Below are 16,249 nucleotides of genomic sequence, written 5' to 3'. Positions count from 1 at the left end.
TGGTATTTTCATCTAATACACACAACTCTAGTCCTGCTGCTTTTATGTATCTCCTTGTCAACATATTATTTATATTCCTTACGTCTGCCCTGAGACACCAAGTAGACAAGTATTTTGAATGGAGCAAAAAGGAAGTGAATATTGACAGGCTTTGTGTTTCTACTTTTCAGTCCATCACAAGTAAGAAACAGTAAACCCATCTGGCATACCAGACACCGAGAAGCATTGGACTTGAGATGGAAAAAATATGTATTGATCTGACCTCTTGTTCTTGGTTATCTGAAGTGTCTCAGTGTCTGTATGACCGACTCCACTGCGCCTACCCTCATTTGTTGTGGTCTAAAGGCAGGATATTGCTGAGCAGAGAACCACCAGTCTACCATATTTAGGGCTTTGAGATTAAGCACCTTTGGTTGAGGGATCCACAAATTAAAAGACAACTCACTGCAACCTTAATCATATATCTTCTTTTTTCTGTTGTGTTAACACATCCACTTACAAAACGTAAGTTTCACATTCAATTAAGAAGCACCTTATCATACTTTGAACCTCAGTGTCAGTCAAACTCAAAGCCAATGAACTTCTGAATCAGCATTCGCTACAACAACAATCACATTATAGATCTGGAATACAGTGACAAATGACAAATATTAGCAGAGAAATAAATACCATCTCATCGTCGAAATAATTGTCAAATACATTTTTTTTAAAAAAAGTATTTAAGTGTCCATCGGTCAGTGCAAAGCCGCGATGTGTCCTGTTGGCAGAGGTAGCTATAGGGACACACATTACACAAATGACCATGAAACAGTGAGAACAGACTGGGCCTTTTCCAGTGTTCACTTATGATTCTCTAGTATTACAGGCCAATCTATCTATAAATCAATGTTGACTACTATAGGCCCAACCTCCATAAATACACTACATGACCAAAAGTACAGGAATACCTGCTCGTCGAACATCTCATTCTAAAATCATGGGCATTATATGGAGTTGGTCCCGCCTTTGCTGCTATAACAGCCTCCACTCTTCTGTAAAGGCTTTCCACTAGATGTTAGAACATTGCTGTGGGGACTTGTTTCTATTCAGCCACAAGAGCATTAGTGAGGTCAGGCACTGATGTTGGGCCTGGCTGGTAGTCGGCGTTCTAATTAATCCCAAAGGCATTCGATGGGGTTGAGTTCAGGGCTCGGTGCAGGCCAGTCAAGTTCTTCCACACTAATCTCGACAAACCCTTTCTGTATGGACCTCACTTTGTGCACTGGGGCATTGTCATGTAGAAACAGGAAAGGGCCTTCCCCAAACTGTTGCCACAAAGTTGGAGGCACAGAATCATCTAAAATATAATTGTATGCTGTAGCGTTAAGATTTCCCTTCACTGAAACTGAAGGGTCTAGCCCAAACCTTAAAAAACAGCCCCAGACCATTATTCCTCTTCCACCAAACTTTACAGTTGCCACTATGCATTGGGGCAGGTAGCGTTCTCCTGGCATCCGCCAAACCCAGATTTGTCCGTCGGACTGCCAGATGGTGAAGCATGATTCATCACGCCAGAGAACGCGTTTCCACTGCTCCAGAGTCCAATGGTGTCGAGCTTCACACCACTCCAGCCAACGATTGGCAATCTTACGCTCCCGTCATGGAAACCCACGCTCGGTCATGGAAATTTCATGAAGCGCCTGACGAACAGTTATTGTGCTGACGTTGCTTCCAGAGGCAGTTTGGAACTCGGTAGTGAGCATTCGGCGTTGCCGTCCTGTGAGCTTGTGTGGCCTACCACTTCGCGGCTGAACCGTTGTTGCTCCTAGATGTTTTCACTTCACAATAACAGCACTTACAGTTGACCGGGGCAGCTCTGCCAGGGCAGAAATTTGATGAACTGACCTTTTGGAAAGGTGGCATCCTATGACGGTGCCACATTGAAAGTCACACAGCTCTTCAGTAAGGCCATTCTACTGCCAATGTGTGTCTATGGAGATTGCATGGCTGTGTGCTCGATTTTATACACCTGTGAGCAACAGGTGTGGCTGAAATAACCAAATCCACTAATTTGAAGGGGTATCCACATACTTTTGTGTGGAGATATAGATATATATAGTGCATCTATAAAGTACTCCATCTTGTCGAGTACTCTTAAGTTGGCATAATAAAAAGGTACACAAATGTAGTTAAATCTATAATTTGGCAATATGTACAGTGTGCACAAAAGGTATGGCTCCCACGACAGACTTAACACTAAGTGGATTGAACACAGACTGCTAGATAGTCTAAGCAAGTCCAAGATCTGTACAGTGGTGGTTCTGTACGTGGTAACAGCGTACAAACAAACACTTTCAAACCCAGCGTAGGCCTACTCATTAAGCTGCAAGACCAAATCTATGGTACATACACATACCATTCTAATTGCTATGGTTACTTGAATTTAGTAGAAAACAAAAGAATAGAAAAACCCTGGTTGCTAATATTACTGCACCCATTGACTTCAAGTGAAGAGGTGGTGCCATCTAATCGAGCTAAATGAGGCATAAGAGCAGTCGGATGCTAAGAGGTGATAGCATCAGGACTCAAACAATCCATTTATCAACCTTTGACCTGGAAATGTTTGCGTCAAAAACAAACTTGTAGATAGGGATGGAAAGTAGTCAAAGGGATGGACGGTAGATAAGAAAAGTGCTTATGAAACCATTGGAGCGTGTCGAGGTGATAGCGTTGACAGGATTGAAGGAGACAACAGGGCACATGTTGTATAAGAGGTACAGGTGTTAGTGCACGTGCGCGCACACACACACACACACACACACAAAACACCCTTTGGAATCTGCTATTTGAGGCCCTCTCCTATAGCAATATCCTATTGAGCAGTCCATTCAAAGGTGCAGAAAGAACACATACTGCCATCACTGTCCCCAGAGTCAATGACCCGGACTCGGCCACTTGTTCTCACTTAGGTCCTCTTTGGTCTTCTGGATGCAGGTGAAGATCTCCTGGAAAAGGGCCTTGTACTCCGGCTGAGGCCCGTTGTCTTCTGGGACAGCTGGGAGCCCGATGGAGGTGGCCGAGCTTGAGAGGCGCCGTTGGGGGTAACTGACAGTGCCGTGGGAACTGTGGGGTGTCTGCACGGCCTTGTGACTGAGCCCGTCTGCCCCCAGCTGGCAGCGCCGCAGAAGCTCCTCGTATTTGACCTGCAGGAGGCAAACGTTCAGTCACTCATCGGCAACTTTCCACACTGTATAACAAACTCAAATTACTGCATAAAAATGTCATTTGCTTCACCTCCTAGACCTTTTGTTTGTCATTCTTATTCATAGGGCACATCGTAGACAAATGGAAATAGTTTCACCCTCGGTCTTTGTGTTGATTATGCAATAATGAGAAATGAAAACCTTTACCTGCAGTGCACTATACTGGGCGTCCACCTCATTGAGCAGGGAGATTCCTCTCTGCTTCACCGCCTCTGCTCTTCTGATACATGTACGTTCATGCCCCCGCCGGATGTCGTCTGCTAGTGTCCCCTTCAGAACACTTTCGCTGTTGCACCTCTGCAGGCTGCGCCTCCCCTGCTCCCCCACTTCCTCCTCCTTTTGTACCAGACTGGGCTTCTCCTCTGGGGCGAAGAAGACAGTGTCAGGCAGCAGTAGCCGGTCAGGTCTCCTGACGCTGGTGGAGTAGAGTATTGTCTTTATTATGCCGAATATACAAACAACATGTACCAAGTATGATTAGAAAGTGTCATGATCGTACCTGTTGGCGTAGTCGGCCTGCCACAGCTGCCGTAGCTCCTCCACCTCTGCCTCCAGCTCCCTCTGCCTAGCCCGGCAGCCCTCCAGCAGGGCCAGCCGCTGCTCCAGAGCCCCGTTCTCCCTGGCAGTCAGCTCAGTCTCCTGTTCCGCTGCCTCCCGCTTCCCCCGCTCAGAGGCCAGAACAGCCTGCAGGGTCTGGATGGAGCGCTGGAGCACAGAGTTCTCCTCATCGGGGTCTGGGTCCTGACAGGACTCCTTCCTTGCTGGCCAGGAATGCTCCACACGCAGGCTCTCATAGGCCATGTACCTGGGACAGGGAAAGGACTAAAGGTTCAACACGATGGTGAATGTGGTTATAGAGGCCTGTTTTTTATCATGTACAGTACCAGTCAAAAGTTTGGACACCTACTCATTCAAGGGTTTTTCTTTATGACTATTTTCTACATTGTATAATAGTGAAGACATCAAATCTATGAAACAACACATCTGGAATCATGTATTAACCAACAAAAGTGTTCATCAAATATATATTATATTTGAGATTCTTCAAAGTAGCAACAGTTTGCCTTGACAGCTTTGCACACTCATTCTCTCAACCAGCTTCATGAGGTAGTCACCTGGAATGCATTTAAATGATCAGGTGTACCTAGTTAAAAGTTCATATGTGGAATTTCTTTCTTTCTTAATTAATGTGTTTGAGCCAATCAGTTGTGTTGTGACAAGGTAGGGGTGGTATACAGAAGATAGCCCTATTTGGTAGAAGACCAAGTCCATATTATAGAAAGAACAGCTCATATAAGCAAAGAGAAACAACAGTCCATCATTACTTTAAGACATCAGCCAATGTGGAAGGTCAGTCAATGTAGAAAATTAAGAACTTTGAAAGTTTCTTCAAATGCAGTCGCAAAAACCATCAAGGGCTATGATGAAACTGGCTCATGAGGACCGCCACAGGAAAGACCCAGAGCTACTTCTGCTGCAGAGGATAAGTTCATTAGAGTTACCAGCCTCAGAAATTGCAGCCCAAATAAATGCTTCAGAGTTCAAGTAACAGACATCTCAACATCAACTGTTCAGAGGAGACGGAGTGAATCAGGCCTTCATGGTCCAATTGCTGCAAAGAAACCACTACTAAAGGACACCACTAAGAAGAGACTTGCTTGGGCCAAGAAACACGAGCAATGGACATTAGACTGGTGGAAATGTGTCCTTAGGTCTGATGAGTCCATATTTGAGATTTTTGGTTCCAACCGCCTTGTCTTTATGAGATGCAGAATAGGTTAACGGATGATCTCTGCATGTGTGGTTCCCACCGTGAAGCATGGAGGAGGTGGTGTGATGCTGCTTTGCTTGTGACACTGTCAGTGATTTATTTAGAATAATTCAAGGCACACTTAGGAACAGGAAGAGGAGTTAGAAGCTATATGCTCTGTGTTATGGTCCCAAGGACCCATTGATGTGGGGTTGATTAACCAGCATGACTACCACAGCATTCTGCAGTGATATGCCGTCCCTTCTGGTTTGAGCCTAGTGGGACTATCCTTTGTTTTTCAACAGGACAATGACCCAACACACCTCCAGGCTGTGTAAGGGCTATTTGACCAAGAAGGAGAGGGATGGCGTGCTGCATCAGATAACCTGGCATCCACAATCACCCGACCTCAACCCAATTGAGATGGTTTGGGATGAGTTGGAACGCAGAGTGAAGGAAAAGCAGCCAACAAGTGCTCAGCATATGTGGAAACTTCAAGACTGTTGGAAAAGCATTCCAGGTGAAGCTGGTTGAGAAAATGCCAAGAGTGTGCAAAGCTGTCATCAAGGCAAAGGGTGGCTACTTTGAAGAATCTCAAATATATTTTGATTTGTTTAACACCTTTTTGGTTACTACATGATTCCCTGTGTTTTATTTCATAGTTTGGATGTTTTCACTACTATTCTACAATGCAGAATATAGTACAAATAAAGAAAAACCCTTGAATAGTAGGTGTCCAAACTTTTGACTGGTACTGTATGTGCTTTATCAGTGGTTTTGTATTGCATGCTAAAACAGGCTACTAAACTATGTGTGTATGTTAGTGTGTGTATACAGGCTAGACTTAACCTCCTCTGAAAGATTTATCTGCAGGGTATTATGTCCGAAAAGCCTTGGCCCAGATTAGGTGGTCTGGGTCTGGGTGACCTGGGGACGCCCAGTCAGCACACGGCTGATAATGGCGGTAATACATAGTCATTAGACTATGGACCCATCTCAATAGTCAAGTGTCTCTCTGCCTGTCTCCTTTACTTAATATGTACTGAAAGGGAATACACAGTATGCAGATCACTAGAAGGGGAAGAGATGAGAAGAGGCTCTATGACTGCTGGTTTGACACCATTGATGATTGATAGTGCAGTTTCTATAAAAACTTTCAGAAAGGCCAGACGCACAATTCCTGGAATGATGTACTATAACTTGGCCAGTGACAAACATTCAGGCTAGCTGAAGTAGAACATTCCTTTCAAGGCACATGCTTGTTACTGTACTTTAAAAATAACATTTATGGTAACTTCCTCTGTTTATTGTTTGTTATTGTGTTCCCTCTCTTAGCATGCACATAATCTCCAAATTGTTTAGTTACTATAATCCGAGTGCAGGAAATTAGTGTTCACGGTGACCATTCCCACTGCAGAATAAGGCCAGCTCATTTGGTTTGCATCTCCATCTACTCTCTTCTCAGCCTAGTCTTGGTTTGCATGGTTGAGATGAGAATTAAATTGATCAACATTGATTTGAGCTGAATAAAGCTGAACACATCTGGTTCTGTGGCGGAATGGATGTTTTAGACTAACAATAACATTAGCGGTTTGTTGGAACCAGGTTCAATTGCACAGCTGCAGGACACATACATGCACATACTCACTTGTCTTTCTGCAGGTCATACAGCTCCTTGAGGCAGGACACACTCTGTGCTCCGAGATTGTGTCTCTGTTCGGCCAGTTCTCTCCTGCTCCGGTCAGACTGGGCTGTCCTCAGCTCCTCCACCTGGGTCTGCAAGTCCTCCATGTGGGTCTCAAGACTGTTGATCGTTTCTGTCAGGCTGAGAGAGAGGACAAGCATAGAAGTGGTTCGAATTACTGAGCTTTGTGGAGAAAATTAATTTAGCCAAAACCTTGCCTCTTAGTAAATTTGGCATCTAAGTATTTATACTGGGGGTAAAAATGTTTACAGCTACTATTTTCAGAAAGGAATCAAAGTCCTGAGTCTCACCAGTTGATCCTCTGCTGGGCGACGCGGTTGTCCAGAATCAGCCTGTGGTTGCCCTGCTCCAGGTCTCTGGCCGCCACATCTAGCTGCTCGTATACCTTAGCATGCTGGTCATTCATTTGCCTCAGCAAATCCACCTGCTTAGTCAGGTACTGGGAGGAGGTCAAAGGTAATTGCCATTGAAATAGGATGGATAGAACAGTTTTTGGGTCCACTAATATGGTCCAGCATTTGTCAGGTGATAGAGTTTTTACTGTATGTAAGTATTGATCAAGCATATAATTATGGTTCCATTATGACTGCTACAGTATGCAAGTCCTCTCATTCTTCGATTCTCAGAACAATGATCCATTACGAAACAGGTCAGTGAAGAGGACCAGTAGCACCGAACACACTTTTGAACTGGCAAAACACTGTGGCTTTGTGACCAGAATACTTTATGCAAGCATGGAGCTGGGACATATACCACTTAGCATTATCAGGATGGGTCACTGCCACTTGTTGAAGGACTCCTAAGTGATCCCCGTGTGCCCTCGAATTTAGGCTTAACCATCACGACTAATTCAAATCATTAGATTTTGATATTAACTGACTGGCAGACGAGGCATAGGAGGATAAAGCCCTAACCCACATCACTCAGGGATCTCCTTCAGAGAGACACTTCAGTTGAAAAATACATCAATGGAACTTTGAGCTGGTTCAATTACATGTGAAAGATTTATTTAATTATTTTTTTCACCTTTATTTAACCAGGTAGGCTAGTTGAGAACAAGTTCTCATTTACAACTGAGACCTGGCCAAGATAAAGCATAGCAGTGTGAACAGATAACAGATTTACACGGAGTAAACAATAAACAAGTCAATAACACAGTAGAAAAAAAAGATAGAGTCTATATACATTGTGTGCAAAAGGCATGAGGAGGTAGGCGAATAATTACAATTACAAGATACTTTACTGATCTTGCAGTCAAAAATGTACAAAGATCTTAAGAGTCCAAAGTGAAAAACAATAGCAGTGTCACAATACTGACAGATGAGTAACAGTCACAGTAGTTGAATAGGTGACAATAGTACCTTGAACTTTACATATCTATCTAACCATTACCTGAAAATAAAAAGCCTATATTCCTCTGTTAAAGGATCCAATCCTTTTTTTCCATTTTTCACCTAAAATGACATACCCAAATATAACTGTCTGTAGCTCAGGACCTGAAGCAAGGATATGCATATTCTTGATACCATTTGAAAGGAAACACTTTAAAGTTTGTGGAAATGTGAAATTAATGTAGGAGAATAGAACACAATAGATCTGGTAAAAGATAATACAAATAAAAAAACATGCGGTCTCTTTTTGTTCCATCATCGTTGAAATGCAAGAATAAGCCCATTACATGACTTAGAACTCTAGGCGCAATTTAGATTTTGGTCACTAGATGGCAGCAGTACATGTGCAAAGTTTTAGACTGATCCAATTGCATTACTGTTCAAAATGTTGTATCAAGTCTGCCCAAATGTGCCTAAATCGGTTAATTGAAACGTTTAAGTTCATAACTGTGCACTCTCCTCAAACAATAGCTTGGTATTATTTCACTGTATTAGGTACTGTAAATTAGACAGTGCAGTTGGATTAACAAGAATTTAAGCTTTATGCCCATATAAGACATAGCTATGTCCTGGAAAATGTCCTTGTTACTTACAGCGTCATGCTAATCACATTAGCGCACGTTAGCTCAACCGTCCAGCGGGGAGGGGGGGGGCACCGATCCTGTAGAGGTTTTAACCCTCTAGTCTAAGACCTCTGTCTTGACGTTTAACCCCAGGATGTCCGACTATTACTGACTGTACCGTTCTATTTTAATTACTGGAGAGACCATCTAACTGACAGCTGGTCAACAAAGGACCTTAAAATTCTTTACAGTGCTTATTATGAGGCCAATGCCTTCAGTGCTTAGAATTGTAATCCCATGTATCTGACCATATCTATATGTGGTGTCTGTACCTGGTCTTAGGCTCCTCTTGGGCTATTCCACGGTAACAGAATGATGGTCTGTGCCGTCATTCTGTTACCAAACGTTGCCTCTGCACTGTTCTTCAAGTAAATGTGTTTTTGTAATTTTCTGTGGAAATTGTTAAAAGTTGTCCTTGTACATGAAGTTGTACGTTTTATTTTTTTAACTTTGCGATCATTGGTTTTTATTTTACGTACATTTGAAAGTGGAAAATTGGGAGTCTCAGCATCATTCTGTTACTGTGGAATTGCCATTTTTGGTTCATGTTAAAATCCCCTGTGGTTGGTTGTGTGCTGAACGAACACGTTTGCACCTGAACACCCTTTGAATGCATCACCTGTTTGTGTGAACTCGTTGAGACTGCTCACCGAACACATACTGCTTGTTCCACCATGGTCGCCCAAAGCTAGCACCTGCGCAGTGCACATATTCTCTAATCTTTGTACAGATATGTTGTTCATACTTATTTGTTTGGAAATTACTGTACAAATCAGACCTGTGCCGCATACCCGGCGCCTATAGCGCAAGTCGACCCTTGTGAACAAGCAAGGAGTTCATACTTAAGTGGTCACTAGTCAGGATGATGGAGGAAAGGCAGAAAGGTCTGATATGAAAATATAATGTTGTTTGTACCACCACCCTAAATGAGAACATGTGTGTGTGAGTACTCAGCAGGATACATCCCGTGAATATAGTGAGGGTACTATTAGGCATCCCCAAAATGTAGGTCGTTAAACACACCATCATATATCATGAGGTGCGAGGCAGGAAAGAGCATTTGCGCACCAAGTTCTCTTAGGCTATGCTGTCTAAACACAGCCTTAGATACTCTGTGTTGAGAGGCAGGATAACATCAGTAGTAACTATGTGAAAGTTCACTACCTTGACTAAGCCTTTGGCTACTGAAGGAAGCATAAAGCCGTTGGCCACTGCTCTCCTTACAGAGAGGAGGTGAAAGGTGTCCTAAAGGTGCCTTAAAGATAGTTAGACAAATACCTGTCCATGCAATGCACCATGCCAAGGACCAATTAAGTAATGAGCTAATCCAGACAGGCTTTCACTTGATCCCATTTAACAAGAGGAAACTAACGATCGGAAGAGCCTGACAAGAAAAGAGATTTGCGGGAGAGATTTGTCAATGTGGACTTTCGGCTCCCATTGGTGGACTTGCTGGTCTGTGCGTAGGGTTGTTTCCTAATGACGTCATACAGTTGAGCTAAGCTTCTTATTGCTTTTGAACACCGAAGTCCTGTTTTTGTTTACATACAGGACAGGTGCCGTTCCTTTGGAAAGTATTCAGACCCCTTGACTTTTTCCACATGTTGTTATGTTACAGCCTTATTCTAAAATGGATTAACTACAAAACAAACAAAAAATCCTCAGCAATCTACACAGAATACCCCATAATGACAAAGTGAAAACAGGTTTAGACATTTTGGCAAATGGATTCAAATAAAAAACAGAAATACCTTATTTACATAAGTATTCAGACCCTTTGCTACGAGACTCGAAATTGAGCTCATGTGCATCCTGTTTCCATTGATCATGCTTGAGATTTGTCCAATCAAGTTGTAGACACTCAAATTGATTGGACATGATTTGGAAAGGCACATACAGTGCCTTGCGAAAGTATTCGGCCCCCTTGAACTTTGCGACCTTTTGCCACATTTCAGGCTTCAAACATAAAGATATAAAACTGTATTTTTTTGTGAAGAATCAACAACAAGTGGGACACAATCATGAAGTGGAACGACATTTATTGGATATTTCAAACTTTTTTAACAAATCAAAAACTGAAAAATTGGGCGTGCAAAATTATTCAGCCCCTTTACTTTCAGTGCAGCAAACTCTCTCCAGAAGTTCAGTGAGGATCTCTGAATGATCCAATGTTGACCTAAATGACTAATGATGATAAATACAATCCACCTGTGTGTAATCAAGTCTCCGTATAAATGCACCTGCACTGTGATAGTCTCAGAGGTCCGTTAAAAGCGCAGAGAGCATCATGAAGAACAAGGAGCACACCAGGCAGGTCCGAGATACTGTTGTGAAGAAGTTTAAAGCCGGATTTGGATACAAAAAGATTTCCCAAGCTTTAAACATCCCAAGGAGCACTGTGCAAGCGATAATATTGAAATGGAAGGAGTATCAGACCACTGCAAATCTACCAAGACCTGGCCGTCCCTCTAAACTTTCAGCTCATACAAGGAGAAGACTGATCAGAGATGCAGCCAAGAGGCCCATGATCACTCTGGTTGAACTGCAGAGATATACAGCTGAGGTGGGAGACTCTGTCCATAGGACAACAATCAGTTGTATATTGCACAAATCTGGCCTTTATGGAAGAGTGGCAAGAAGAAAGCCATTTCTTAAAGATATCCATAAAAAGTGTTGTTTAAAGTTTGCCACAAGCCACCTGGGAGACACAGCAAACATGTGGAAGAAGGTGCTCTGGTCAGATGAAACCAAAATTGAACTTTTTGGCAACAATGCAAAACGTTATGTTTGGCGTAAAAGCAACACAGCTGAACACACCATCCCCACTGTCAAACATGGTGGTGGCAGCATCATGGTTTGGGCCTGCTTTTCTTCAGCAGGGACAGGGAAGATGGTTAAAATTGATGGGAAGATGGATGGAGCCAAATACAGGACCATTCTGGAAGAAAACCTGATGGAGTCTGCAAAAGACCTGAGACTGGGACGGAGATTTGTCTTCCAACAAGACAATGATCCAAAACATAAAGCAAAATCTACAATGGAATGGTTCAAAAATAAACATATCCAGGTGTTAGAATGGCCAAGTCAAAGTCCAGACCTGAATCCAATCGAGAATCTGTGGAAAGAACTGAAAACTGCTGTTCACAAATGCTCTCCATCCAACCTCACTGAGCTCGAGCTGTTTTGCAAGGAGGAATGGGAAAAAAAGTCTCTCGATGTGCAAAACTGATAGAGACATACCCCAAGCGACTTACAGGTATGTAATCGCAGCAAAAGGTGGCGCTACAAAGTATTAACTTAAGGGGGCTGAATAATTTTGCACGCCCAATTTTTCAGTTTTTGATTTGTTCAAAAAGTTTGAAATATCCAATAAATGTCGTTCCACTTCATGATTGTGTCCCGCATGTTGTTGATTCTTCACAAAAAAATACAGTTTTATATCTTTATGTTTGAAGCCTGAAATGTGGCAAAAGGTCACAAAGTTCAAGGGGGCCAAATACTTTCGCAAGGCACTGTATCTGTATATATAAAGAGGTCCCACAGTTGACAGGGCATGTTCAAGGCACAGATCTGGGGACGGGTACCAAAAACAATTCTGCAGCATTGAAGGTCCCCAAGAAAAGTGGCCTCCATCCTCAAATGGAAGAAGTTTGAAACCACCTAGAGCTGGCCACCCTGCCAAACTGAGCAATCGGGGGAGAAGGGCCTTGGTCAGGGAGGTGACCAAGAACCCGATGGTCACTGACAGTAAAAGGCACATGACAGCTTGCTTGGAGTTTGCCAAAAGGCACCTAAAGGACTCAGACCATGAGAAACAATATTCTCTGGTCTGATAAAACCAAGATTCAACTCTTTGACCTGAATGCCAAGCGTCACGTCTGGAGGAAACCTGGCACCATCCCTATGGGGAAGCATGGTGGTGGCAGCATCATGCTGTGGGGGTGTTTTTTAGCAGCAGAGACTGGGAGAATAGTCAGGATCAAGAGAAAGTACAGAGAGATCTTTGATGAAACCCTGCTCCAGAGTGCTCAGGACCTCAAACTGGCGCAAAGGTTCCCCTTCCAACAGAACAATGACCCTATGCACACAGCCAAGGACAAGTCTTAAGTCTCTGAATGTCCTTGAGTGGCCCAGCCAGAACCCAGACTTGAATATCTCTGGAGTGACCTGAAAATAGCTGTGCAGCTATAGCTGTCCCAATCCAGAGCTTGAGTAAGAATGGGATAAACGCCACAAATAGAGTGTCGATATCTGCACTTATAAACCCAGGGTCGTTACACTACTCCCTCCTTTCAAAGAGCGTGTCCTCGCGCTAGCTTGCGACTCTACGCTCACCGGCCAAGCACACGCACTGCTGTCGTGGATGCAAGGTCTGATCCCTTCTAACACCAATGTAATGAAACAGGCAGAGAGCAGGCCTCGAACCCTCGACCTTCTAGCCCGAAGTCCAGTGCGCTATCGACTGTGCCACAAAAGCATGGTCATGCAGAAGAGTCGATATCAGTGCTTATAAACCCAGGGTCGTTACACTACTGAGAGTCTGAATACTTATGTAAATGTGTTTTATTTTTTATGAATTAGCCAAAATTGAGAAGAAAAAAAAATAATTTGCTGTCATTATGGGGTATTATGTATAGATTGATGAGGGGGAAAAAAACAATACATTTTAGAATAAGGCTGTAACCTAACAAAATGTGTAAAAAGTTGTGGGGTCTGAATACTTTCCGAAGGACAGGTTAGCTAAGACCAAGTCAGTTTGGTGAATGAATGTAGGGCTACTCCAGTAGTACAGTATCTGCAACTGGTAATTTATTAACAAGCAATATTCCAGCCATAGTGACCTTCAGAGCAAGGTTTAAAAAGTGATTAATTCATATTACACATCTTATATTGCCGACTGATTCTAAATCAGTGGCAAATTGTAACCTACAATGTGGTGTGTGTGTTTGTATTGTATTGTAAGCCTAGTATGTAAGCACATGCTAGGCTCTCAGTGGCCTAGTATGATTATATTTAGACTAGCTACCTCAATCTCCTGCAGCTGCTCCTGGTTGGTGGAGTACATCTGCTGCAGCCCCTGCTCCAACTCATGGTTCCGGTCCAGCAGGGTCTTACCCAGCTGAGCCGCCAAATGGAGATCTGTAAATAGATACAGGCAAACAAAACACATTCATTGTACATGTAACAGGGTGGTTATGTTTCCAACTTGCCTCTAAAGAAAGGTGCATTTAATGTTCAAACATTCTTATTGGTTGGTTCAATTCCGATGACAATAAGGCCTGTTGTTATTGGCCCCGCTTTCAGAAAGGGGGAGATCGCGAACGTCAGGTCTCCCCAGTATGAAAATGTGACGCAAGGGGTAGGTCACGTTCTGAATACTGTTTTCTATATTTTACAATGTGTTGCTGATTTATACATGTGTGGGTATATGGTACCTGTTCGGGATTGAGTGGCTTTCTGGGATGTGCTTTGGTATACGATTGCTGTATATAAATAAGTGTGTTAGCTAGCATGCACCGATGTAATGGTCACATACGCCCACTGCTAACAGATGTTTTCATGCTACAGATTTTACCATCGACAGCCATCAACATCATTAAGCACTGCACAACTAACGTGCTCTTTCCTATTTAACAACAGATAATAAATAATGCTCAACTGGGACCACTGGCTGGGGTGATTTATTTGGACAAAACACAACGCAAGGAGAGTACGATTATCACTGTGACATATACACACACTAAACATGGATCAGTTCACACTTTCACAAATGTGTACACACAGTATGTTAGGCTCCTTCAGTCCAATATTGGGCTAACATTACTCCTTTTAGTCCAAGGTCCTTACATGTTCTGTTTAAAGGTGAATTGGCTCTGGAAGCCAAAACAGCCCAAAACTCAATCTAAATCGATTCTCAATTGCAGTATGGTTCTAGAAACATAAATCCATCTACTTTCATATCACATCAATATTATTTCCAAACGCAAAATACACACTTACTGCACACAGATTTAAGCGGTTTTAACACAGTTGCAGCCGACAGTATTTTTCAGTGACAACACGTTTGTGGCGTCTGACTTCCGTTTACACACGTGTTCGGAGACGCAGATAGCTAATTTGCACAGGTAGTCCACCTGTTTTCTGTAAACAAGCACTGTAACATGGAAATATGGCTGTGTGGGAACCCTAACAAAATAAAGGTGTATCAATTTAACCTTTTGTTTTGTATAACGAGAACGTCTAGCAACCCAAAAGGTTGCAAGTTCGAATCTCATTGCGAATAACTTGAGTATTTTAGCAACTTTTTCAACTACTTACTACTTTAAGCTACTTTGCATGTTAGCTAACCCTTAACCTTAACCCCTTTAGCCAACCCTTCATTTAAACTAACCCCCTAACCTAGCTAACGTTAGCATCCTAGCCACCTAGCTAGAATTCGTAACATATATTGTAAAGTCATAACATATTGTACATTTTGTAAATTCATAACATTACAAATTATAATTCCGAACATATCATACAAAATGGGTGATGGACATCCACAAATTAATACATAATATACGAAACGTATCATACTAAATGGAGTATATTGGATTTACATACAGAATAATACAAAATGCTCTGAGACCAGGTTGCAGCCAGCCACGTAATGTAATGAGTGTCATGATCAACAACATACAGGTAGGTGCACAATAATCATGCAGTACACATATACATGCAAATAGTGCCCAAACAAACCACAAAAACTGTAGCCTGCACACACAAAACACAACAATCAACACATGGGAAGTGACAGCCTCAGGATATCCTGGCAACAAGAAGGTTCTCAGTAATTCTCAATATAGACCCCACTATTACTGACTGTGTGAGTGTCACAAGAGTGTTACCATTTACAATAAGATAATGTGTTCGATACAAATCACTCATTTTGTTGAGACTTTAATTTAAAAAAATGTGTTTTCAAAATGGAATGGATGTGGGTCTATGAAAATGGTATCCTTTGAGACTTGCGGTTGCAATGTTGGCAATTAATTGCATGTCTGCCACTGAAAATGTAAATCAGCCTACGTGCAATAACCGTGAGGCTATTCACTGATTTTGTCTAGGACAGTTTAAAATAACCTTGTAATTATTTTCCAATCTGTAACCTCAGATGACTGTAGAATAGTGGAGTCGTATTGCAATAGGAGGCTGGTGATTGTTCCCTCTCAGCTGCGGCTGTTTAGGACGCAACCAAGCTATCCCTCCCTTCAACGCCCGCAACACAAGTCTCTTACCGTGCTCAAGGTCCTGTTTGCCATACCATGGCTCCTCATCCTTGAGTTCAAACTCTTCCTCCACTATCATATCGGTCAGCATTTCCACTGACAATTTTATTCCAATAGAGTGCACGCTCCACCCGGCAGAATCGTAAAACACCGGTGTGATAAACAGCCTGGAGTGACCAGACAATATCCTCTGGTGTCTTTCTGCAGCAACGTGGCAATCTGCGCAGCCGGAGAACGAACTCAGCCCCTAAGTAAAAAGCAACACTACTT

The 16,249-nt window shown here is 42.7% G+C and overlaps 1 protein-coding gene across 1 annotated transcript; it reads right to left on the bottom strand.

Annotated features, from left to right (window-relative positions):
• Positions 1 to 2,138: 2,138 nt before the first annotated feature.
• cdr2a (cerebellar degeneration-related protein 2a) lies at positions 2,139 to 16,213 on the bottom strand. Its single transcript, XM_036941489.1, has 7 exons — positions 15,989 to 16,213; positions 13,738 to 13,850; positions 6,988 to 7,136; positions 6,641 to 6,817; positions 3,742 to 4,047; positions 3,390 to 3,657; positions 2,139 to 3,182 (listed from the first exon to the last, which is right to left on the bottom strand). The coding sequence occupies exons 1-7, from the start codon at positions 16,068 to 16,070 to the stop codon at positions 2,913 to 2,915; spliced, it is 1,365 nt and encodes a 454-aa protein (XP_036797384.1). The 5' UTR covers positions 16,071 to 16,213; the 3' UTR covers positions 2,139 to 2,912.
• Positions 16,214 to 16,249: the final 36 nt, after the last annotated feature.

This window comes from Oncorhynchus mykiss, chromosome 13, assembly GCF_013265735.2.
Source record: "Oncorhynchus mykiss isolate Arlee chromosome 13, USDA_OmykA_1.1, whole genome shotgun sequence".
Classification (NCBI taxonomy): domain Eukaryota; kingdom Metazoa; phylum Chordata; class Actinopteri; order Salmoniformes; family Salmonidae; genus Oncorhynchus; species Oncorhynchus mykiss.
This window is presented reverse-complemented; position numbering and strand designations above follow the sequence as displayed.